Below are 26,748 nucleotides of genomic sequence, written 5' to 3'. Positions count from 1 at the left end.
AGAGACCTGTCAATCATCACAAAAAGCAGACCTCCAGCACAAACTAGCCATCAGTGGAATCTCTAGGTTGCAGCAGAGATCACATTTGTTTTCATCTGACTCTCAACGGTACCTTGTAAAATTATACTGGGGTCTTTTGAAGATGTTCAAGCGCTCCTTGAATTAGCTGTAAACTGAATGTGTGAAAATGAAAAAAAGCTGTGAAACCTGGGGTCTGGATGCCATGCTCAACCCAAATAAAACCCCAAAACAACAGGCGAATACACACAGAGTAAATGGCACCTTATGTTATCGCCACCGCTGTTGTGGTTTTAAATAAATGAAATTAAATATATATAAAAAAAGAAATGCTTAATTGCAAGTTCTCTTAAGCTTTTTCCCAGTGTGACCCCTTTTGGGGTGACTAACTTGCTTAATAATGTGGCTATGAAATAGGTCTGTAGCAGCAGTGTTTGGTCAAAACAGAATGATACACACAAACTTTTCTGGGTTAATCAAATGCTGAATATAAGAGCAGCGCATGCACACAGTTGATTTCTATCTCTTTCTGCAATTGAAACATGGGTAAATAGTGAGCTTAGTGAGGAACAACACCTACCTTTGTATTTTTAATAGAGTCTCTGACACAGCCACCTAAGTGTTAGATCGAGACCTCCAAGGGGGTAGGGACACCTGCAAATAATGAACATTTCACAAATATTTGGGCTGCAAAATATCCCATAGAAAACATCCTTTCAGAACTTGGGATGCATAATACTGGGATGATGTCAATATAAGCAGAAATTACCTTTTAAATCCCCTGGCTACATTCATCCTTCACAGGGCGACACACACACAATCACTCACACCTACAGACACTTTTGATTCGCTAGTCCACCTACCAACGTGTGTTTTTGGACCGTGGGAGTGAACCGGAGCATCCGGAGGAAACCCACGCAGACACAGGGAGAACACACCAACTATTTTAAATATTATATATTAATATTATTATATGTTAAATATTTTAAATATATTATTTAATATATAATTATAAAATGCATGTTCTCATTACAATTTACATAAATATACAATCGCGAAAAAATAAAAAATAAAAAAAATATCACACATTCTTTCTACTTGTAGCTCATGGGCAAACCTTTTACATGACAGAAAACACACCCCAAAGATAGAGAAGTTGTGGGCAAGTCAAGTCATGCCAGGCTCGTGACTTGTTAGGTAATGCTTACGGATGATTTTCTCACTATTACGACCACCCAATTCACATAGGAATACTGGTGAACTTCAGTAAGCATTTATTACTTTAGTATTTTGACTTTCATTACACACACAGTCATTATGCACATTGTCAGCCCAGAGGAACAAGTTGAACTTAATTAGAAAGATGACACATGTTTAAGGAAGCGGCGGTTTAAAAACAAATACTGCAGGCTCCAGAATGGAACATTGTTCTCTCCTAACCTCCTTCCACATGTTGGTGTTTAGTGGTTTAGCCCAATCATGTTCAGATCACGAAGATGACGCATTTTCACCTGAAAAAAGGACGCGACATGCTATAGGGAAGGAGGAAAGCAGTAGAGCATAGGCTGTTTATCTTAAACAATTACATCACCTTTAATGACTTATGAGCTCACTGTAAATAATAATAATAATAATAATAATAAAATAAAGTTACAATAACTTACTGGAGGCTCTGCTAACAATAATATACTCTGAATATATCCTTATTGTACTGTACAGTATTTACAATTATATTCCTATAATTCTAGGCCATTAAAATCAAATTAACTGCCACTAGTGGCACCTAACCCCCTATTGTGCGTGGGCGCGTGTGTGTTTGTGTGTGTTCAGTAACATGGATGGGTTAAATACGGAGCCACGGTTTCTTTGACACATACAATAACACATAGAAGCATGTTTACCTTGTTATTAGCTTGGTATGCACACCTTGCAATCATTTAGGTATTTTGTGTCACAGATTCTGGGTGGGCTCCAGACCCACCATGACCCTGAAAAGGATTCAGCAGTAACAGTAGATGAATAAATGAATGATATTATCTGTGTTTATGTTGTTTCTGTGTGTTCTACCTGTGTCTTTGTAGGTGTTTTCAGGGTGCTCCAGTTTTTTACATTTGTGAGTGTGTATGTGTGCGTGAGATTGTCCAAAGCTGTATGTATGTGAGAGAGAGAGGGAGTGAGTGTGTGAGCCTGTATGAGTAAGTGTGTGTTAGTGACTGTCCACAGGCATGAGTGACAAGGTGAGTGTGTGAAACTGTCCATGTGTGAATGCGTAAATAACTAGGTCAGTGTATGAGATTCTCCACAGGTGTGTATTTGTGCGTGAATGACTGGGCGAGTGGGTGTAATTGTCCACAGGTGTGAGTGTGAGAATGACTAAGTGCATGTGTGATGCCCTGTTATGGACTGAAACCCTATCCACCGTATGTCCTGCCTTGTACCTAATGATTCTAGGTAGGCGTCAGACTCACCACAACCCTAATCATGATGAATGGATTACAGGAAATTAATTAGTTATTCATTCATTCATTGTCTGTACCCGCTTATCCAGTTCAGGGTCGCAGTGAATCATTTGGTGCAAGGCAGGAACAGACCCTGGAAGGAGCGTCAGTACTTCACAGGGCGACACACACACATTCACATCTGCGGACACTTTTGGGCACCAATCCACCTACCAATGTGTGTTTTTGGACTGTGGGAGGGAACCGGAGCACCAGGAGGAAACCCACGCAGACACGGGGAGAACACACCACACTCCTCACAGACAGTCACACGGGGGAAACCCACACAGACACATGGAGAACACACCACACTCCTCACAGACAGTCACCGGGAGGAAACCCATGCAGACACAGTGAGAACACACCACACGCCTCACAGACAGTCACCCGGAGGAAACCCATGCAGACACATGGAGAACACACCACACTCCTCACAGACAGTCACCCGGAGGAAACCCACGCAGACACAGGGAGAACACACCACACTCCTCACAGACAGTCACATGGGGGAAACCCATGCAGACACATGGAGAACACACCACACTCCTCACAGACAGTCACCCGGAGGAAACCCATGCAGACACATGGAGAACACACCACACTCCTCACAGACAGCCACCCGGAGTGGGACTTGAACCCACAACCTCCAGGTCCCTGGAGCAGTGTAACTGTGACACTAACCTGCTGCATCCACCGTGCCGCCCGTGAATGAGTTAATGAATGAATAAATGAATTGGAGAAGTTACATATACAGTGTGTTAAAGTGCTGTCACTGACTATATTCATATTCATGGTTTGCTAGAGACAACAGGTTTCAATGCATTCTAAGTCACATAAAGTGAAATAAAGAGTCTTAAAATGTTCTAGTTCCAAGTAGCTGGATTACTGTGTGGGAAACAAATATCAGCAATTTATTCAAATTCTGGGATTTGTAGCTATCAACAAGTAATGAATATTAATATTTTAATGGTAATATAGCTAGATGTGGCCTGAATTGAGTGATGTAATCAGCAACGTTTCTATGAATATTTTACGTGTACATACTTTTATTTACAGGAAAACTAGCGGATGGTGGTGTTTGTCCTTTAAATCCCATCTGAATGCATCATTGGTTAATGAACGCCTTTAATCTCTGTATGGTTTGATGCTGGTTATTAAGAATGAAAGTGTGTTTTTGAATTGAAGTATGCATATGTGTGTGCTACAGACCCAGGAAGGGTTACACCCCTGCCAACATTTTACCTTACCACTTCCTGCTGCGTCCCCTAACTGTAGCAGCAATGTAAACACACCTATAACTGTCGAGACCTGACCAGAGTTGACTTACATGACCTCCATGCGCCAACAAACCTAGACACAACATTTAAAAAAACAGACAAAGCAAACAAATAGAAGATCGTAGATGTGTAATCACAGAGAAACAATAATAGTTTGTAATTACATTTTAATCCTGTCATAGCCTTAATTTGCTCTCAGAGAACCAGTGTCGGACACAAAGATTTTGGGGAAATACCAATGACAACAGCCTTTTTTGCACATGATAACTTTCGGGGAGTTACCAATGTGGTTTTGTTTGTCAGTTGGCCTGTGGGTTAAATGCAGCTATGATGAGGATCCAAACATATTTTCTATATGAGTAACTGAATACATGATTTGATAATTTAGATATGGCCAAAAGATGAAGGACAACTATTCATCCAGTTTTTATTTTTTTTTTGGAATTTAAGGGTGTTTTAAAGCTTGATCCCTTTTCTGTAGTAACAGCCCCTGCATAAGTCTTAGATCTTCAGGATCATATAGTGTTTCTAAAAATTTTTGGAGGATCTATGAAATGTGTGCTTTAAGGCAATGCACAAATGTAGCTTATTTTTAAAGCATTCAAAGCACAATATTAAATAATACACTAATAAAATGTAAATAATTTTCTTTATTTGAATACACAAAAAGTCAGATGAAATATTAATGCATTCATTCATTATCTGTAAGCGCTTATCCAGTTCAGGGTCGCGGTGGGTCCAGAGCCTACCTGTAATCAATGGGCGCAAGGCGGAATACACCCTGGAGGGGGCGCCAGTCTTTCACAGGGCAATACAGACACACACACGCATTCACCTACGGACACTTTTGAGTCGCCAATCCACCTACCAACGTGTGTTTTTGGACTGTGAGAGGAAACCGGAGGAAACCCACGCAGACACAGGGAGAACACACCAACTCCTCACAGACAGTCACTCGGAGGAAACCCACGCAGACACAGGGAGAACACACCACACTCCTCACAGACAGTCACCCAGAGGAAACCCACACAGACACAGGGAGAACACACCACACTCCTCACAGACATTCACCCAGAGGAAACCCACGCAGACACAGGGAGAACACACCACACTCCTCACAGACAGTCACCCGGAGGAGACCCACGCAGACACAGGGAGAACACACCAACTCCTCACAGACATTCACCCGGAGGAAACCCACGCGGACACAGGGAGAACACACCAACTCCTCATGGACAGTCACCTGGAGGAGACCCACACAGACACAGAGAGAACACACCACACTCCTCACAGACAGTCACCCGGAGGAAACCCACACAGACACAGAGAAAACACACCACACTCCTCACAGACAGTCACCCGGAGGAAACCCACACAGACACAGGGAGAACACACCACACTCCTCACAGACAGTCATCCGGAGGAAACCCACGCAGACACAGGGAGAACACACCACACTCCTCACAGACATTCACCTGGAGCGGGAATCGAACCCACAACCTCCAGGTCCCTGGAGCCGCCCCAATATTAGTTTAGTGTAATTATATTAAGTACACTGAAACAATACTGAGGTAAAAATGTACTTATATTTTTTAAGGTATTCAAGGTGTATTTTTACATTTTTGGACAGGTTGTAGGTGAATATGTAGTTCTCTCATTAGGTACACACATCAGAATCATATCAGAATATAAAAAACAACACTATGTTTGTTTCGGCCTTCACTATTGATTCTCTCAGCTAATTTACCATATTGAAGCACTTTGTAGTACTACAATTACAGACTGTAGTCCATTTGTTGCTCTGCATACTTTGTTTGTTCCTTTTGACAGTGATTTGGCTGGTGGATCACAAGTGTTGTGCTGGTACAAGTGGATCAGACACAGCAGTGCTGCTGGAGTTTTTTAAAACAATGTGTCAACTCACTGTCCACTCGGTTAGACACACTTACGTACCTCGTTGGTGCGCCTTGTACATGTAAAGTCAGAGAGAATAGCCGCACAGTTGTCTGGATATTTTTGGTCTCTCAGTCCAGCAGTGACTTTGTGGGGGGGGCAACACTGATGCAGTCTGATGCAGTCTTACCAGCACAACACACACTACAACACTGAATAAAACACTACTTATCAGGTCTTATGGGGGTCCTGACCATTGAAGAACTGTGTGAAAGAGGGCAAACAAAATCTGCAGAGCAGCAGATGAAGTAGGTTGTAATTGTAGGACTACCAAGTGCTCCTGTGTTATCAGTGTGGCTGAGAGATTGGATAGTGAGTGTAGAATCAAGGAAGTGGTCATAATATTCTGATATGACTGTTTATTTAGTAAATGTAAATGCAAATGTAACTACAGACGGTCATGTAAAGTTTTGTATGTGTAACCTGTAAGTGTCCCAGGGCTGAAGGAATTTTGATCGAAATGGTTTTAATGTAACCAAACACAAACAAAGGAGCTGCTGAAGGAGCTGGAAACATCAGGTAAAACCATTAGGAGGGTGCTACACTGCCATAGCCAGAAATACTGATCTATTTCCTGACAGGTATAAAAATAAAAAATCTTGTCACATGATCACAGGAGGAAAAAGGAGTGTTTTTCTCTGGTCAGATACTGGCAACGTGAAGCAGGGGAGCACCATGTTGTAGGGCGGTTTTGCTGGGCAAAGGATGGTAAAACATGAATAAGGAAAGTTATTTGGAAATTCTGAAGCAAAACCTCAAGGTATCAACCAGAAAGCTGAAACCTAATCACAAATGCACCTTTCAGCAGGACAATGATCCCTGTCACTTTGACAAAATGGCATAAAGTGATTGCACTGAAATGGGAACTTGGAAAAGGAAGATTCTTAAGGTTGCTCAAAACACTTGATTCAAATGAAGTAACGTAAAGGCCAAGCCACATGCTACATGCTAACAGTTTAGATACACATTTGAGCCAGTAAAGTTCTGATAAATTAAATAAATCTTAAGTAAACTAAATACATTTTGAAATGGATAGGCTTTGTTTATTTATTTATTCATTGTCTGTAACCGCTTACCCAATCCTGGGTCACGGTGGGTCTGGAGTCTACCTGGAATCACTGGGCACAAGGCAGGAGCGCCAGTCCTCCAAAGGGCAACACCAACTCTCACATTCACTCACATACTCACACCTACGGACACTTTTGAGTCGCCAATCCACCTGCCAATGTGTGTTTTTGGACCGTGGGAGGAAACCCACGCAGACACAGGGAGAACACCTTTCCTCACAGTCACATGGAGCAGGGTTCAAAGCCAGGTCCCTGGGGCTGTGTGACAGTGACACTACCTGTCACATGGACAGAAGTTTTGTGGAATTAAAATACATTCTCTAACTGGGTAATATGTGAACAATTTCTAGACCCAACAAAAAAAAAGTAAATATTGCTACTAATGTAAATAGGAGCTGGAAAGCACCTTACATAAAATATAGTGTTTGTTGTCACACTGTGGGGGCTGTGGTCGACACTAGGGGAGAAAGGTACTTTTGGTTATCAAGTTCATCAACTAACAATGTGCACGTCTTGTATTCATGTGCCGCCAGATACAGGTCTATTGTAGATCCTAGCAATGTTTCCATTATTGGAAGTCAAAATCAATCATTTAAACTTAAAGACTGCAGTGATATTTTACTGAAATAAGAATCAACGATTAGCATATTCACATATGGCGTGTTTTACAAGTACAAGTCGGCCTTAGAGTTAGAAAACACACATATTTAATGCAATTTGTATAATCATTTCACAACAAAACCTTGTATCTCCTTGTTTTATTTATTTGCCAGTAACTAATTTAAATGTTCCTGTTGTTTCACCAGCACTGAAAAACGAGATGCTTTTAACTTCTGTAAATTTGCAGCTTTGAAGATGTGAAAATGTATTCATAAAGTTACCTTTTAATCAACGTGTTTTTAAAATGGCTTCCACTTTGTACTTTGGGAAAGTAAATTAGAACTGCTGTTCATCGTTTGTTAATGATATTTAAGTGTAAAACTGTTGATTTCTAATAGTAATAATAATAAAATACCCCTACTAATACTAAATATGCTAAATGTGTACTAAAATGTGCTGAGAAGCTCAACATCACTCTACTTCATTAAGAACACATTAGAACATGTGACTGAAAATGGAGGAAAAGGAACTATGTTTGCGTAACCACAGGTTTTGTCATTAGCATATGTCTGTTTCCCAGAGTGTTCCTGTTTCCCAGATCGGGCAGCACTTTATTTTGCAACAAGACATTTTGCTGGGCCTCCCTCAAAGGCAACTAAATAAGCATCAGCAAAGTATTAGGAATTTACCTTGTTTATAAATGATTTGCTCTGTTGTAACACGTACCTATCTCATAGCTCAGCTCTTTTAATATAGTCTTAGTTGCACACTGTGGCAGTGAAAGAAACTAATTCTTTGAACTAAATCTAACTTGTTTAGACTGGGCAATTATAAGAATGCAATTTTACTGGAGTGGGCTGCACAAGCAATAATGAGCCTTTAGGTTAGTACCGTGAAGAAAAGTACACAGCTTTATTTTGACTGGCAAATACAGATTGTAAAGATGTGACTAGTTAAGAATAGTTTAAGGTCATTACTTTGAGACAAAAGTCAATAGTTTAGAATTTTTGCAGTGGTGTATTAGGCCATTACATATGTGCCATATGACCTTGAACCCTGATTCCTATTAATATATAACACAAGACATATATATTTCAAGTACTAACATTGATGTTTATACCTGGGACAAGAAGATGACATGATAAACACATTTGTGTAAGAGCCAGACGTTATCTCCTAACAGGAACAAGGGAAATTCTTGAAATTTTATGAAAAATCTGTGGCTAAATACGGGTGGGAGAATAGACTTATTAGGGTGGGATCAAAGTGTGGGATGGAAACACGCTCATCCATTGTACTCTGTGTTGTCTGTGTATGTGTGCGACCAAAGTAAGGTGCACGTCTCCGAAATTTTGTAAATCTGCCTTTACTGATTGGAATTCACAAGTTCCAATAAACAACAAAGAGATATTTATCTAAAATATTCGGAATGTGATTGAATTTTTTTTTTTGCGGAAAATCCCATCTTCGTTCTCATCCACCTTCAGCCTTCAAAATGTAAAATGTCCTGATCCCAACATGACTGCTGAGTGGACTGGCTTTCCTATAAGGATCTTATAGTGAAGCTATAAGTAGCAGACAACAGAAAGCAAACACACACACACAGACACACACACACACATTCATTCATTCATATTCTGTAACCACTTCATCCTAACCAGGCTTGCGATGGATCTGGAGCCCACCCAGAATCACTGGGTACAAAGCAAAAAAAAAAAAAACACCTTGTACACTCATGCATTCACACACACTTATGGACAATGTCACACACTCACTTGGTCATACACACATGCACACACACTCATAAGTGAAGTCACATTACCACCACTGTGGTTATGCTCAGCTGTGCTGATATAGTAATGATGATAATAAGAAATGATTGATGGTTAATAGTAATAGTAATAGTAATGATAGCAGCAGTTACAGTATTAATATTATTAATAATTAGAGTCCATGTGAGTGGAGGGTGTGTAAATAGTCTGAGGCAGATGGCAGGAAATGGGTAGATGGTGGGTTAACTGCTGGTCTGAAGTGGGTGGCATGATACCCAGACGGTCAGTCTTTTATCAGTGTCAGGCAGGATAAGTGGGCAGACATTTACTTGGAAGAGTAGAGAGGTGGGTTTATGAACATTTTCAGAGTGTGGTGAAAGACTCCAGAACATACAATTTTAAAAGACTAACTAAAAGCAGAGAACAAGAAGGAAACACAGACAGGGGAGGGCCCTGAAACTCTGAAAACCCCCCTCTCCACCGTCCCTAAACCCGAGTGATTGTGAGTGAGTGGCGGGACGGCAGGACCAACATCTAAGTGTACCATAATTCCTGAATGTCCATGAACGCCTGTATGTACAAGCTTTATCTAAAGGGAAATGTTAAACAACTAAACTAAACTAAACAAGCAAGTATTCCCCGTAATAGATGTCCCCTTTAAAGATTGTGCGTGAGTCCTGAAAGTTAACTGGAAGTGTATTCCAGAGTAGCTTTATTGTAAAAGTAATTTCTCTTGCTGAAGCCTTCTGAGTCCTGGGGAATAATAAGAAGCCAGCAACCTGTGATCTAAGCAATCGTGATGGTTCAGTATAAGAAATAATGTTTTGCGGGGGCTCCGGAGCTTACCCAGAATCATTGGGCACAAGGCAAGACCACACCATGAAGGGGGCGCCGGTTCTTCACAGGGCGACACACACACACATTCACACTCACAACTATGGACACAATCCACCTACCAGCGTATGTTTTTGGACCGTGGGAGGAAACCGGAGCACCCGGAGGAAACCCACTCGGACACTGAGAGAATACACCAGACAGTCACTCGGAGCGGGAATCCAAGCCACAACCCCAGGATCCTGGAGTTGTGTGACTGTGGCACTACCTGATGCGCCACCGTGCCGCCCGGCGTTATACCTCAATAGAAAAACTGTAACAATCAATATGAATCGTAACTGTACAATGCCAATAGGGCTGGTTTTAGTAAGGACTCTGACAGCAGCATTCTGAACTAGTTGAAAATCCTAGTGGAACATCCTCACTCTCACCCAATCGCTCATACCAGCGACTGTTGGAGGAAAATGTGGCACCTGGAGGAAACCCACACAGACACAGGGAAAACACACTAAACTATTCACAGACAGCAACCCGATGCAGGGATTGAAACCACAATCGTTGGACCCTGGTGCTGTGTGGCAGCAACACTAGTTGCAGCACCACTGTCATGCCCATTATTATTATTAGTAGTAGTAGTAGTAGTAGCAGTAGTACACAAAAGTAAATGTTTCTTATTTACTATATGCAATTTATTTTATTTTAAAAAAGAACCATTACGAAATCTATTCATTAATTTGTGGCTTTTATTGTGTAGTTTAAAAACTAAACAGGCTACTGTTTTTATTTTTACATCTCCAATGTGTTTTTGTGTTTATACATCATTTTGTACAAGTTAAACTTATACAGCGCATTAATAGCAATTTTTCACTGCTCTACTCAATTCTACTCGCTTGGTCCCTGGTTGTTTTTCCACTATAACGCCCCCTGCCCTGAATATGTAGCCGGTGTTGTCGCAAAACACTGTCTCTAAAGGGAACCGCCGTCTTTGGAAACCACAACAATAGCAGCAGTAAGGTTGGTTTACTGCATGGTTCACTTATCGTGTTTTTGTATTGTTATTGTTTGGGACTGAACACAGCTCTGCCACCAATCCAAGAAGTGTTTGAAGCTTTTGAAAAATCCACAGCATAATTTTATATGCTGCCATTGAGAGTCGGATAAGAACAAATGTGGTCGCTACTATAGCTTGGAGGTTTTACAAACGGCTGAAGGTCTGCATTTCGCCATGCAGACATTCAGAGCCCTGCAGTGTTTACATGTCATGCATTCCCTACTTGGCTCATTCGAAACTGAGTACAAACAAGTAATAAAAAAAAAGTAAGGCATATCCATGGCAAAAGTGCTCTTGAGTAAGACACCAAAATGTTGCCTGGGTTCTGAGGATGGCTGCCTGCTGCTCCTGTTGTATGTGTGTTGCTGCTGTGAATACATTTAATTGCAGAGATCAAATTCCATTGGATGTTGATACAATGATCATTAAACATGTTACTTATTCACTACTTCAGTCAAACTCAAAGGTAACTTGCTGTTTATTTCTACTAGTGTAATCTGTATTTACTTTCTGAACTTTTGCCTGCTATTCTGTTTTGTTAATGTAGCCCCTGAAGGAGCTGTGTTGTTGCTTACACAATACATCCGAAATAAGAGGGCATGACAGTGAAGTTGACTTTGACTTGGATCATAGTGATGGTATTGCCTTTGGGAACTATTACTGTTGAACTTATTATGGGATTTGACGAATGGGACGCTTAAAGTGGTAATATGGTACACAAAGGTGCAGGAAGCTTATGTATCATTGTTATGCTAAACATGTTTCTTGCGGTTTTTCCCAGCTGAAAATGATACATGTCTGTTTAATAGCTGTTTGAAACTCTCTGACTTTTGCACAGCACTATACCTCTGTGAACGGACCCGGATGCATTACAATGATGTGTATAATACCAACCTGTGGCCTCCTGTCTTTGTGTTTGATTCACCTGTGGAGATAGTGATACAACATGATTTAACTTTTATATATGCAAATGTTTAGCTCATTATTCATTCAGTAATGAATACATATTGAGCCGAAGCCTAAGGTGCAAAGTATGATTGATTAAATATTAACGTGAGACATGTATTAAATATTATTAAGAGCAGCGTCAAGTGATAGCTACTAAGTTTGAAGTAAAAATATTGGAAAAGAATATATTTAAGCTAAATCCATTCCAGTTCATAGCCCAGTGCTTGGGGCTTTTTGCCCATCTATCAAAATATTAGCTTTGGGCAGGATTTGTGTGCAAATGCACCCGAGCATACCATTTTATTTTAAGTGTTTCTCTGGAGATTACACAACCGGAACATGCGCAACTTAACATATTTTTTCCAAAACGGGTGAACCTAAAATTTGCTGAATACACTGATTATTATTTATAGGCAATGATACTATACTGTATTATTTTTAGGACTGCCAAGATAAATGGACCATGTACCGCTGGGACCCCATAGAGTCTCTATCCACTTGGAAGCTTTTCTTCAGTATTTTATCTGGCTGCTATTCAACAAAAACACATTCCTACATTGATATTTAATTTTTTGCTAATGGTCATCTGTGAATGGTTGTCTCTGACCTTTCTGTTATCAGCCACAACCAGAAAGACCTGTGTTGACTCATCAAATTTGTTACCATTAGACAAAATAAAATATACTTAGGTACATGCTTAGGTTTGTTGCTTGTTTTCATATGAGTCTGAAATATTGGTTCAAGCACTACAAGTTACAAAATCCTGATGTGCCAGCCGTCTCCAGCAAATCTTCACGTTTTGGACTTGCCCTCATCTAGCAAACATTTGGTCTGAAATATATGCTACTATTAAACAGGTGCTTACTGTGTGAACCCAAAGACGCTTACTACGGTGACCACATTTTGTTTTTCAAATGCAGGGCACTTGGGGCATGTTCAGAGCAGTGGTCCCTGGGGTGTCTAAAAAATTTACAAATGCATCAGTAACCATGCAACTGTGTTCCTGAACTTATTCATAAACAGATACTCTTTAACAAAAAATAAATAAATAAATAAATTCCTGAATGGCATGCTTTGTTCTATTCAGCAGTTGGCCCTAAACAACAAACATTTTCTAATTTCTTGACAGTCATGATCATGGAAAGCCTTTTATTTTCTGTTTGTAACAAACTACAAGAGAAAACTCATGATCATGACAAAATTATTTTAACTGTGATGTGGTGTAAAGTTACTAATGCTAGCAACAAATGTACTCAAAATTTAAATATACTTACATTTTATATAAAGTTCTGGCTGATAATACGTGCTGTATGTAATATAATTCACAACCTCGTCCATGTTTTCAAGAAACTGGAGATGTTGCCTGATACATGTAAGTAGAACAAAAAGCTGCGCAGATAATTTATTCGTCAGAACGTCAGTAACGGTCCGATGTGTCCGTGTATTCGTGTCGTTTTATGGACAAACGAAATTACTTTCTGTGTTGTAAAATACACTGCAGAAAGTAAAGGGCTCCTGTTTCACAGAAATGCTTTCAAACACGAAGAAGTGAATATAATAAATGTCCTTAACAACTTTCAACACATTTTTGTTCTCAGTTCCGACCCCTTAACACTCGCGCCACTTTCACTCACCTACAACAACGTCATCAAAAGTGCACATTTCAAGGAACGGTTTAGGACCTATGGCGATAATTGGGCCGAGGGAAAGACTGACAGTTTGGACGTCTGGTCATTGCTTTTAGCTTGATTGTTATTTAACGGAAAGCACATATAACGATCAACATGTAATAGACGGATTCATTGTGGGAACAAAATGCTGTTCACATTTAATGAGGCAACTTTGGTGTCTAATTTGGTATAACTTCAAACCCAATCCTCCAATTCATCTATGACACTCAGATCATTAGTATAGTCAACATGAAAACATCACAAATTTTGCTGGTGGATTAGGAGACGATCATCTAATAAAACAATCAATGGGAAAACATGACTGTAACGTCACAGCAATTACCTTTGGCCCTGAAACTGATCTATCATTGGTCACTGTGTCCAGTAACAAGTCTACCAAAGTCTGGGTTTAGATGCACATGCCTTATGTGAAATGTATGATGTCATATAAGAACCACATTTGGACCCAAAAGTGTTTATTTATTTATTTTATTTATTCATTCATACGTATTAGATCATTCACCCTCTCATATTAAGCAGGAAATATTATGCATCAGTGACACTATGTTATAAAGACCCATTCTTTTTTTTAACATGCCTTCACTTAATGTAACGTAATGATCTAACCTTTAAATTGGAATTGAACCTTTTCGTGAAGATTCTTTTAACATTAGAAATGTTTTTTAAAGCTCTCACAGTCCCCTTTTCAAGCAAAATGTTGTTGTTTTGCGGCATTGCATAAAGGACACCTTTGCATTTGGCCTGTTTTAACTCAACAAACTGCAGAAAAATTAAATATTGTAATACAATAAGTATTATTAAATATGTAAATATTTGGACACACTTTGGTTTACTGTTGAATTACTATGTATTTGCTGTATTTGATACATTCAGGAAAAAAGTAATAAAATGCCTCCTGTGCAGGTTAATTCAGACTTGGATTTTTGCCAGTTTTTTGCAGTGTACGTTGCTTGACATGTATAGTAATTGATGACCACTGATAAGGAACTTTCACACTGCTTGACTTAGAGGCAGTATCGGATGACCTAGTGCATTTTTGGGTGACGTTTGTTTTATGTCTTCTTTGCCTTTACAGAAAAGAGATGCTGCTTCATATGAAACCACTTCCACTCTCCCACAGCTGGAAAAGATAATACATGGGATTAATTACAATGAATGTCCTTAAACCTGAGGAAAACGTTCAAGCAACACTTCAAAAACACCGTCATTTCAAAGCAGTAGATATCAGACAAACTTGTTATTGTTGGTGTGAAGGACGCTTCCAAGGATGCCGTCATGCCACAGTTCATGCATACTGGAATTTTTTTAAGAAACAAAAACAATTATCAGAACCTGCTCTACATGTGATAAGATGCAACAAGATAATGTTGGAGATGTCAGACTATTTGCAAATGACCTTTTTATTGTCTAATGTACAATTGAAGATATTGAACTATATTTAATAACCCATCTGTTCATTTCAAATACGATTGCAACGTTAATAAAAGTCCTTCTTTATAAAAACAAGCCCTTCTGTGTGAAAGTACTGCATGTGTGAATTTAAACTATCTCTGATATTCGGATGAGTTAATAAGGATATTGCAATTATTCATAACTAGGTTCACTGCAAAAGGTTAATAGAAACATAAATAATGATTCTGACATTTAAAAAAACAGCAATTATTATGAACATTAAGGTGAAAGAAACCATTTTGTAACAAAAGCTCTAGCTGCATCCAAAGTGAATAAAACTTCAAAATTATGTCCACAAATAATCAAGTGGTGTACAGCGTTTGAAACTCACAGAGCACTTTTACCACCACTGCCATTGTGAGTCGGATAAAACAATGTAATTGCTACAATAGATTGGGTATTTTACAAGCTGCTAGCTTGTGCTGGAGGTCTGTATTTTGCTGTGAACAGTGTGAGCAGGAACCAAATATGGGTGTGCTTTCAAAGACCAGGTGCCAGATTCGCCTATTGGGAAAAAAAAGCAATGCCGAGCCGAGCCAAGTCAGTACTGTGCAGTGGAAAAGCACCATAAGGTACTAAGGGTAGTCAACATCTTGCTAAAAACAAGCCTAGCTGCTAGCACTCCGTTATGCACTGGAAGACATTTTTTTTTTCAAAATGTATTTGATACAACTACAAATATTTTATTGTCTAAAGATGATCATACCTAGTATGAAGTGTGGTGGTGGTGGTGGTGGTGGGAGCATCATGTTTGGGGTTGCTCCTCTCCAGGAAGGGCAGGGTTTTTATGTCAGATAAAAGGGATAATTACTAGCTCTACATATCTAGATATTTTGATGCCAATACTGCTGGCTTCTGTTAGAAAGATAAAATCAATTAAGGAATTTCCTCTTGCAAAATTCTAATGATTCAATGCCAAAGAGGAATAACTCGAGAAAGTACAAAGGTCTCTAGTCCAAAGCCTCAATCCTATCCCACAGAAAACCTGGGAAAGAACTGTGCAGTGGAATTCAAGGGCAATCTCAGTGAACTTTAAGTGTTTGCCGTGGAGGAGTTAGTTCCGGGTGTAACTACAGTGCTGTAATGAAGGCACAAAGTGCTTCAGCATGTTGGGAGGTGTGCCCACTTTCATGCCGACAGGCTATTTTAAGCTTATGTTTTTCCTGTTAATCTTTTTGTATTTATTAGCATTATTATTATTATTCAATATTATTTTAACCTTTCATGGTTAAACTTAATTTCTGACTTTACAACACAATATGGTGTGCAGACCAAAATATATTGTATTTTTCAGTCTTAATATATTTTATTTCATTTGTTTATGATGTATTCAATTAGTTACTTTAACTATTTCACTGTGAAAATCATGAGGAAACACATGCATGTAATATTTTGAGATTTTTATTACAAAACAAAAATTTTGTACACTATATACATATATGGCTTAAAGTACTTTCACCCAAAAACACAAGAGCTTATTATAGTATTATTTATATGTAATATCCTGTAAAGTTTGAGGAAAAAAATGCGTTCAACCCTGACGTGTAAATAACGGACATTTCCTATTTTCACATTATATGACATTATACGACCATGTTTATGTACAAGCCACAATCCTGCCCCGTGTTGAACAGTAAACAGAACAACGTTTTTGTGACAGCAAAACACATGTAAAGGCTCAAACATAGCACTGATTTAACTACCTCTACTTTGCATTTACCAAACGGATCCTGAAACAACAACTCTGTTACTGGGACTCTGTATGGGTGTTTATCCAGATTAAGGATCGTGGCTAATGGGCGACAGTAGATTCGCAAGAAACCTGATAAGCGTTTGTCCTAATGTAACCACAACAAATGTCTCTTTGACACAGCATTTTCTCGTGAGCTTTTAGAGCTCTGGCGTCCGTCTGCTATTGTTGGGAAGATGGGCTCTCGAAGGAGTGCCTTTGGGTGATCTGAGTTCATGGAAGAAGAAGAGAAAAAAAGTTTGAGGTATGATGAATAATGTCCAGACTGAGTATCCTGCAGTAGCTCTCAGAGAAGACAGCTGATCTGTGGGAAACTGTTGGCGTGCTGGTTGGTGTTCCACATGTCTGTGTAGCTTAGATTGTCCTCGCTCGAGAATCCAGGACCCAGTTCTGTGTAAAACCTCAGTTCCAGCTCCTCTCCTAAAGAAGGCAACAAACATAGTCTACATTAGTCCTGGCAGCTTGATTACTTCACATAAAGCAATAAAAATAGCTAAAAGAAGAGTTGTGTCACTGCGCACTGAAATGTAAGCAATGCAATATAATCTTAGCACAATTGTTTTACAGGGATTACATGGAATTCATAATGCAGCATGTGTTGTAAAGTATTCAGTGCTATTGCTAGTGCCATGCAACAGTTCAACATGGTTACTTCCTGTTTTCTTGCAGCACACATAATGCAACGTTCATTTACCTGAGTTATCACTCCACTGGCTCTCTGGACTGTGGGAATATTGTGTCATGCCTACTTCATTGCACAGGAACCCCTTTCCGCTGTTATTGCTTTGTAGCCACTGCGAACTATCAAGTTCCAATTGCCGTGTAATCTGCAGAAGCAAAACACAGACTTTGAGTTGGGCTAGCCAATTGCATAAAGTGCCTGTAAAATATAAACAGGCATTTGGATACGTAACAATACAAGGGTATTCCTGACAATGAAAAAGTACAGTAGACAGAGGAAAGTTTGGTATAGATCAAATAAGCCAAAACTAGACTCACCTCAACAATAGCTTGACTCTCCTCGTAGTCTGCAAATCGCAAAGGAAGGAAAAGGAAAAAACACACAAACAATGAATATTGTGTCATGTCATGATACTTTAAAATGAGTATAAAACAAATAAAATGCAAATAAACCATTCTTTTAAGGGTTCTCTTACCTGTTGTGTGAATGGGTGAAACCTGGAACCGGCTTGTGTAGTCGTTTGTGCTGTCAGGGCCAATTTCTACTTCACATCCTGTATAGTCGGGCACGTTCATGTTGGAGCTGGTTGGGCCTGAAAAAGTCAAGAAAACAGAAGGATTTTATTTAATTTGAGCCTAATTCTGACGAAATTCCTGCAGACCACAATGTTATGAATGCAGTTTTGCATCTATACTTCAGCAACTGAGGTAACTTACTTAGATTTTCGGTGCTGTCGATTGTGTTCTCCTGAGTTCTCATCTCTTCTTGTTTGTTGGGGTAAGTTATGTCTCCAGTTGATGACTCGTCCGAGTCCATTTTCTCCACCTTCACCCTCGCCTGATAAAGTAAAATAAAGCATAAGTTTAGATTCGGATAGTTCTCTCACATACCCCCATTGTACAAGTGCTGTGATGCACGCACACTCTTCTCACCTTTCTCTTCCTCCTGCCATCAAGGTTGCCTGTTAACCGCTTATTTTTGCTCTTGACGACCTGCAGCATGCGGTAGACGCGCACTGCCTCGCAGCCTTTGTTGACGCTTTTGTCCTTGACCTCTTCGATGTCTGGCAGGGAGTTCATGGCACAACGGAAGTTAGCCTTCCAGGTTTTGGGGTCAGGCTCGGTCACTCCCGGCTTGAATTTCCCTGCAAGCATAGTGGAGGAAACTTTAAAACATGGTAGTTTTTAGGATTCACAAGTGAAGATCTGTTTTTAAAAAAAAAAAAAAAAAAACAATAACAAAAATAAAACCATTTGCCTATCCTCACCTGTGTGAATGGCCCATTGCTTGAACAGACAAGCGTCTTTGTCCATCTCCCAGCCATGGCGTGCAGCATGCTTCCATGGAATGGAGAACATTTTCTGATCCTAAACAACAACAATAAAGTCATGAGAGACTGTACTTTGACCACTGTTTGATGACTATCACTGAAACTCGATCGCACTGTATGCTCAAGTATAACAGCATAATAAAGGAAAACCAATGGGTTCTCTTACCTTATCCACCCATACAAGTCCGTTGATTGTGTTGGAGTCGATCTTATTCTCCAGCCAGGGTCGCATACGCATTCTGGACACAGGCATCTTTCCTAAACAAGCCAAGAGAGGAACTTGAGATAACGCTTTGCTACATTTTTTCTTTGCGGTGACATACATGTTTGGATTATAGCTAATTTATGGGGAGGAAATGGCCGTAATTTAGGATGAGGAAACAAGGTCTTTCCTACGCGCAATAATTTAAGCCAGCTTGCAAACAGCTACAAACCCCATTCACTAGCACTAACCATGTACTAGTGCTTATTTGATATTATTATTAATAATAGTAGTATTATTTACTTTACAAGTATTACTTCCACTGAAAGTGCTTAGTTACAGCCTTTCAAATACAAGCCTCATGTTCCCCAGCAGGGGCTGTATATGCCCACACCCCTTTACTACATCATGTACAGTCTGCAGGGCTACAGACAGACAGACAGTGTTAACCAAGATATGCAAAGGTTTCGCAACACAGGTCTAGTCATTTATATGCTTTGTTTTTGAAGTGCACATCCTCATATCAATATTTCCGTGCATAAATAATGTTTAACATACTGAATTTACATGCATTTTTTTAAACAAACCAAAAAAAAAAACTCAGCAAAAAACAGACATCCTGCATTAAATGTCCCAGTCATGACATACTTAAGTGCGATTGTAACAAGTGCACACTCTCGCAAACTTGACCAAACAACAGAAAACAGACAAACTCGTCCTTGTTTTGCTTATGATGAAAGATATTATTGGAGGAATCCGCTCAGAGACAACATTAAAGCATCCATCAGATATACTTACTGAGTCTATGAGGCTTCAGAGTATCCAAAACCAGAGAAAGCTCAGCTTAATTCCACTCGTGTTCAGTAACAGTTGCTCTAAGGGAAGACTGTAGCTGTTTGAAGGATCCTGGGCTCGTGTTGTACTTTTATACATCCAGCAGGCAGCTAGGGGGCTTTCCCGGTGTACGCTACAGTGCACATGCGCAGTGCCGCTCAGTGGCGAACGCGCTCAAACTGAAGCAGCATGATTTCCGAGAAATCAGGCCGCTGAAATCTGCAGGCGCTACGTAAGTTTTTGGAGAGATAGTTTTGAGCTTTCGTGAACGCGCACACGATCAACTCACATGCCCGCGCCCGACAGTCTTCTGTTTGCATTCGTCACCACAGTGTTCATCCTTTAATAACAGACACGTTTAAAATACATGTTATTAAAATAGTCGTCTCCGTTCTAAGAGCCACTTTTATGACGCTGAAGTGCTTGCTGTGGGTTTACAAACGTTTGCGCGCCCCTTGAAAGACGTTTTGGTGATGTTCTCATTGCAGTTAACTAAGTTAATGCGTGTTTGATTTGTCTGTGTGAAATTGATTAATGTGCCAAATGAAATGAGGAAGACACATCTCATGTCTTATGTGTTATCAATACATTATAATCAAACACGTTCAGTAAAACAAGCATAAATCTTGCAGTAAAACTTGTACAATATTATCAACAATATTCAAAGCACGTGGAAAGTATTCAGTGCCTCGTTGTTTTAATTGCAGTGTATTCAGAGTTGGTTGCTTGCTTGCAGTGAGTGTCGTAAGGGAGGTGAGAATCAGGTCAGAGTAAGAAAGCCTAGCCTTTCCGGGAAATGGGCTACTACTAAAATGCGACGATAGAGGGCGCTGTTGTTGGGACATAAATGGGAGAGAGGCTTTACTGTAAAAAGGGCTGCTTATTAGAAAAGGTTGGGTTGAACACAGCAGGGCAGATAGGCATGTGCGGAATGCTAAAGCCCTTTCCGACTACCATAACTCAGCCTTAGGGGCAGTCAAGAGCTCATAGTCCGCCACATTCTGGATACACCCTTTAGTCATAGAGATATAAGCGTGTTATTAAAGATATAAGGTGAGCTTTCTGGTGTAAAACCACAACTTATTTCACTGAACTATTGATACTCTATAATCATTGTGCTTCTGGAGTATGTCGTGTGGCGGTCAGAGCGCGCGGTGTGAGGCTGTTTACCCTAAGGCACTTCTCCCGCCTACGACACCAGGGGGCGTGTTTATGACGGAGGGAGGGGCGGGGCTTTCCTGTGGAGTTTCTGCTCTGTAAAGCACTGGGTTTTCCCACAGTCAGGCCAGCGATATTCCCCTCGCAATCCCAACACTTGATGCTAACACTTTGGGAAATTCAAAAGGCAAACATGGCATTCTCCCTGGAGCCTATTTCAGTGTTCCCATTTATACAATTAACAGCAGCGTGGCCATAAGTTTTTGGACACCTGCTCCAGCAACAAATGAAGGACCGTTAGTAGAAGGACCGCCAGTTGCAATCGCCATTTTTTTTTTAATATAGTGTCCCAGACAAAAACATTAAATAAAAAATAGCATAATAATGAACTTTTGAACTCTATAAACACATAGATTTTGGAATTGGAATGTAAATAATGTTTAAATATGCTAAATAAATTAAACATAAATAAAATGTTTTTAGGCAAATCCACATAATGGCTCCACAATGGAGAAATCACAGAAAAGCCAGAGAACAGAACAGAACGACTGGCTTAACTTCTGGTGAATATATGTAAAGAGTTGAAGACATTCTACCATGAGAACCCTAGTAAGGTCAAGTTGATGAGGTGATATTTTAAATAAAAACTATTAATGTAGTTATTTCTTGCAGTATGTTTTTCTCAATTATTGAACTGCATTTAACTACTTGCAGTTTAAAAAAAATATTTATTATGATCAATGTCACTTAAGTACTGACAGTATCCAAGTCAGGGGTGGGCAATCTTATCCGCAAAGGGCCGGTGTGGCTGCTGTCCATTCAGGCTCAAGCACACCTGATTTCACTCCTTTAATTAGTTGGCTTGAGTAAAACAAATGATCATGTGACCTCCTGGTTGGTTGGAACAAAAACCAGCAGCCACACCGGCCCTTTGCGGATAAGATTGCCCACCCCTGATCCAAGTTATGCCCAGAGAAAAATGCATTGTGAAAAAGATACCAACACTGTGTGTCTTTGTTTATTACAGTCTACTACAGGAAGCACCAAACACAGTGTATAATAGACTGTTACAAATGGACAATTGGGTGTTTTCCTGTGGTTTTGAAATATGCTATGAATTTTTTAGGCCTTATGCATTATTAATGGTATTCAGTTGATAAACTAAGCTCATCATCAGTTTACACAAAAATGTCATATCCCAGGGGGTATTTATCTCAGTTGTAGAAGTCTAATATAATCAAATGGAATTAATTAAGTATCTGGCTTGAGCTTGTTTAAAGAGCACAACCTTATGAAGGCAGTTTTAATTCTGCATACACAGAGTTGTAATGTTACCAATACCTTTGCCTCTCTTTGCATTGAAAAACGACATGAAGCATGTTGCTTGTATCTCACTGTTGACCATTATATTCATTCATTCATTATCTGTAACCGCTTATCCAGTTCAGGGTCGCGGTGGGTCCAGAGCCTACCTGGAATCATTGGGCGCAAGGCGGGAATACACCCTGGAGGGGGCATCAGTCCTTCACAGGGCAACACACACATTCACTCACACACTCACACCTCCACTTTTTGAGTCGCTAATCCACCTACCAACGTGTGTTTTTGGACTGTAGGAGGAAACCCACGCAGACACAGGGAGAACACACCAACTCCTCACAGACAGTCACCCGGAGTGGGACTTGAACCCACAACCTCCAGGTCCCTGGAGATGTGTGACTGCAACAGTACCTGCTGCGCCATCGTGCTGACCCAGCAATAATAATATGATTATTATGTAACGCTGATGTGCATTATGGAAATAGTAACATGTTGCTCTTATATTCATGAGGAAGAATTTAGACATCCCTGATCAAAAAACATGTGCTGTTGATTATTTGTGTATTTGTGTAATAATTTTCACCCACTCATAATGTAACTGCACCAGTGCCATCAAAAGTTTTGCACACGAATATAAGACCATTTGGGGTCTCCTGTGGTGAACAGGTCAGTCCTTATGAGATCCAGAGAATGTATTGTATGACTTTCTGTTGCTAAAGCGTAATCCTACTGGAGGGAAAGTCACCCATCGATCTTCACAAATACAGACACCAGAAAACTGCCCGCCCCCAAACTTCCCATATCTCGTCCAAGCATATCAGGGCGGGGCAGCTTTGGCCCAAGCCGCTTGTGTGTGAGCGTGTGTTCTAAATCTGCAGCCGGCCATCTGCTTTGACAGCCCCATGGCATTGGATTGAGCGGCAAAGCCACGGCAGCTGCGTCATCGGCCTCTCCGGGCTCCTCCCCACGCAGCTGCCCAGAAAGAATCCCTCCCACCAGTCCACTTTCACACTCCTGCCCAACACCACCCCCATCCACTGCCCTGGGCCTGTCTTTACCATTACTGTGCCCACACAGCAAACACACACACACACACACACACTTCTGTCACCAGCTACTGGCTCTGAGCCCACCATAACCTTGCTCTCGGTCCATGGTAACACTAAATTGAACTGAAGAAGCTGATAAGGCCTCAGTGACATGTCATGCTGTCCTTTTATGACTGAATATGCATTAAAAGAAAAGGAAATGAATGCAATTTCCACAGCAAATGATGAGTTTATTATGAACACCTGCTCTCAGTGACAGGCATTACTAATAGAACTAGACCACAGATAAGGCCATGAAAAACACACTTACAACAATTCAAATAACTTGTAGCGACCATGTACGATTCCATTAGCATTTTAGCATGAAGCTAACAGCATTTTTGGCTGTTCCAGATAAAGGAACACTAGGTACTATTTTTACCTTAAAGCTACAGCTTCATAATCATGGTGGTGGTCCACTGACCTGTAAAATGGGAGGGTAGAGCAAAGCAAAAGCCCTTCCCCATACCTCAGCACATTTTCAGCAACAGTGCAGTAAAAGTGATTGTACTCTGCAATTGTAGGGGGAGCGTAGGAGCAAAAATACAAAGAATATACAAGAAATTGCGATCCATTACTCCGCAAACTCGACTTCCTGCAAATGTGCACAACCTAGTAAGTCACACCGGGAGACACCATCCACCTACCATGTCTCCAATCATCCACCTGCATCATGTCTTATTCACATGTAAGACAACACACAACAGCTATGTAGATATAATTATAGATTCACTATAATTTGCCGAGGCTTCGTCTAGCCTCTTTTTGTTGGAAGCCTTCTCTACCCCTGTATTTCTTTATTTTTTTTAGCAGTGTAAGCAGTTTGCTGTGAAATGATTGGATGGAAGTTTTCAGCCTTGTGGCCTATATAGAAATTAAATATTTATATTTATATGATCAGAGCATTTACTGATTGCTGTAAAGAGCATTTCACTGTAATTACACTAGTATATCGCCTACCTTTTTCGATCAACCACCTACGTTTTAGAAACTTAGAAGATATTTTATCAAGCTACCACTCATTCTGACAGTCAGAGCAATGCATGGAGGTGCTGTTATTTCTTTATTTTTTAGCTGTTGTCTAAGTAAACTATATTATTTTAAAGCCAAACTTTGAGAGTATGATTTCACGGAGCACTTATGTAAGTAAATATGTGCTCAGATTTTCACTGCTGCACAACTTTGCTGCAGTCAGCCCTCAGCTAATCAGGAAGGCTTTCGGATTTTGAACAATTAAACTGATCCCTTTCCTCGCCTTATTTTCACTGCTTGAGGAGATGGGACACACCCATGTCTCTAACCCGTTTCAAGAGTACAGCGAAGACTGAATACTTCCTGCCCTGAATGTCCAAGTGTGAGCACAAAATTGTTTACAAGCACACAGGATATCTTGAGTGTAGGTCACGAAAATAGTGCTGCTGATATATGAGCATGAGCAGTGAGAATCAGGTTAGCAGTGAATATTTGAGCGCATGAAGTGAACATTTAAGCAAGTGTGTATTTATGTTGCACAGAATCAACAAGTCCCTGTGAGTTGACCACCACTTCACAATTTAAATTTAAATAATACCATAAAATAAAGCCAGGCTTCCAAAGATGCATGGGCAGCCACAAGTAGGCAGATATTAATAAAGCCTAATTAATAATAATTACAATTACAACAAATCCCGTGGTTATGCTGTTACAGTGTAATGCTACGCTAACTCTGAGTCAGAAGCTAAAGCCCTGTCCACAAGAATTTGTTTATTTTTAAAAACTGAGGTGTTAGTAATAATAAATGTCTCCAGTGGTTATGTTGTTACAGTGTAATGCTATGCTAACTAATGTTTTGGCCTCCCGTTCAAACAGAGATTTTTTGAAAAACGCTCTCCAAGCTGGTAATTTTTTTAAACTGTTGTCACTGTTGGCACATGTGGGCACTAATTTTATTACTAGCGTAGTGCGCTACATAGGGAGCATGGATTGTTTTAAACCTCTGTGTTTCTCTCAGGCTTTGTGGTGTTTTGCCGCCTCTCTTAAAGAGGTATGTTTTCATATTTGTCTGGATAGGTCCATTTTCACAAACAGAGAGAGGAAATGTGTTTAAAGAAAAAAAACTGATCAGAGTGGATAGGTCTTAAGACAGCTTATGTGCTAAATCCCTAGCAAATGGTTCTGAAGGCAGCGTAATTGTTTCAGAGAATATCCCATTATTGTAAACAAGAGGCAAAGCTTCATTAGAAGCGTATCTCTGTGCACCACGTGATTGACTGTATGAAACGTAGCTTGTAGATTAGTAAATTCTACATCTATATGGTGTTAGTGTCTCAGAAAACTGACTGCGAAACAAGCTAGCTTCTAAAGTAGCAAGCTAGCTTCTAAAAATGCATTCAGGTGTTTGAAAGTCTACACCCAATGTGTGTTAACCAACCACATTCATTCCAATTTTTTATATATATATATATATATATATATATATATCAATGATATTATATTATCTAAGGCCCTGCCTTTAGAACGATATTTGCTTATGAGCTCCATTAGCCCACTCAGCACTCAGGCTATCACCATACTTGCCTTGTTCACCCCACAATCACCCGCACAATGGTTTTCTTTTTGAAAGAAAGCGAGCACACATTCTGAAACTGGTGCTTCTGTTGTCACACCAACATCCTGTATGACAAACCAAAGTACTCGTTAGTTTGTAAACAACGTTTTAATACTGTAAAAGTGCTGTGATGTAGGTAATAGGTGATAACACAACACACACACTGATGAAACCATGGTATGTGGACATATGAGTGCACATATGAGCACTGCTTGTATTTAATAACTATTTTTTTATTATGTAATAACAAAACTCAATGTTCAGATTCATTATTTCATATTTTCCTCATCCACTTTGTGGATAAATCATAATTCTGTTTTAATTAAACAAGACAGTATTTATATTTTTGAGTTATAAAGGATATGTCAAGCCCATTTGCTGTACAGTGGACCTTTACCCTTTTCATCCGGACCAGGAGAGCTTTGTTGTGGTGTAATTTTTGTTTTGTTTCAGAAAATTCAGTCGTATTTAAGACACATTATAAATATTAGTTTTTTATGGACTCCAACTCTTCAGTTAAAGGGTAAATTTAAACTGTACTCTGCTTGGAGTAGCAACGGCTGAGGCCCTATTTAATTTTTACAAGTCAGTGAATGATCAAACTGATTTGATGCTGTAATTTTAAGAAAACTGTAC

The 26,748-nt window shown here is 39.8% G+C and overlaps 2 protein-coding genes across 3 annotated transcripts in view; one reads left to right on the top strand and one right to left on the bottom strand.

The window, feature by feature from the left end:
• acsl6 (acyl-CoA synthetase long chain family member 6) overlaps window positions 1-26,748 on the top strand; it is a 93,486-nt gene that overhangs the window by 16,299 nt on the left and 50,439 nt on the right. The window lies entirely within an intron of this gene.
• irf1b (interferon regulatory factor 1b) lies at window positions 16,561-20,053 on the bottom strand. Its single transcript, XM_066646199.1, has 9 exons — window positions 19,924-20,053; window positions 19,090-19,181; window positions 18,861-18,960; window positions 18,526-18,737; window positions 18,310-18,430; window positions 18,069-18,185; window positions 17,911-17,939; window positions 17,606-17,738; window positions 16,561-17,331 (listed from the first exon to the last, which is right to left on the bottom strand). Exons 2-9 carry the CDS (start codon window positions 19,174-19,176, stop codon window positions 17,198-17,200), a joined length of 933 nt encoding a protein of 310 aa, XP_066502296.1. The 5' UTR covers window positions 19,177-19,181; window positions 19,924-20,053; the 3' UTR covers window positions 16,561-17,197.

The sequence above is a fragment of the Hoplias malabaricus genome, chromosome 15 (assembly GCF_029633855.1).
Source record: "Hoplias malabaricus isolate fHopMal1 chromosome 15, fHopMal1.hap1, whole genome shotgun sequence".
Lineage (NCBI taxonomy): Eukaryota > Metazoa > Chordata > Actinopteri > Characiformes > Erythrinidae > Hoplias > Hoplias malabaricus.
This window is presented reverse-complemented; position numbering and strand designations above follow the sequence as displayed.

What these genes read in the sequence shown, in the direction of transcription:
- irf1b (XM_066646199.1), bottom strand. Translation starts at nt 19,176, where the DNA reads ATGCCTGTGTCCAGAATGCGTATGCGACCCTGGCTGGAGAATAAGATC. An exon ending in GACTTGTATGGGTGGATAAG is followed by an intron (nt 18,961 to 19,089) that starts GTAAGAGAACCC and finishes GTTGTTGTTTAG; the next exon opens with GATCAGAAAATGTTCTCCAT. An exon ending in TTCACCCATTCACACAACAG is followed by an intron (nt 17,940 to 18,068) that starts GTAAGAGAACCC and finishes TGCGATTTGCAG; the next exon opens with ACTACGAGGAGAGTCAAGCT.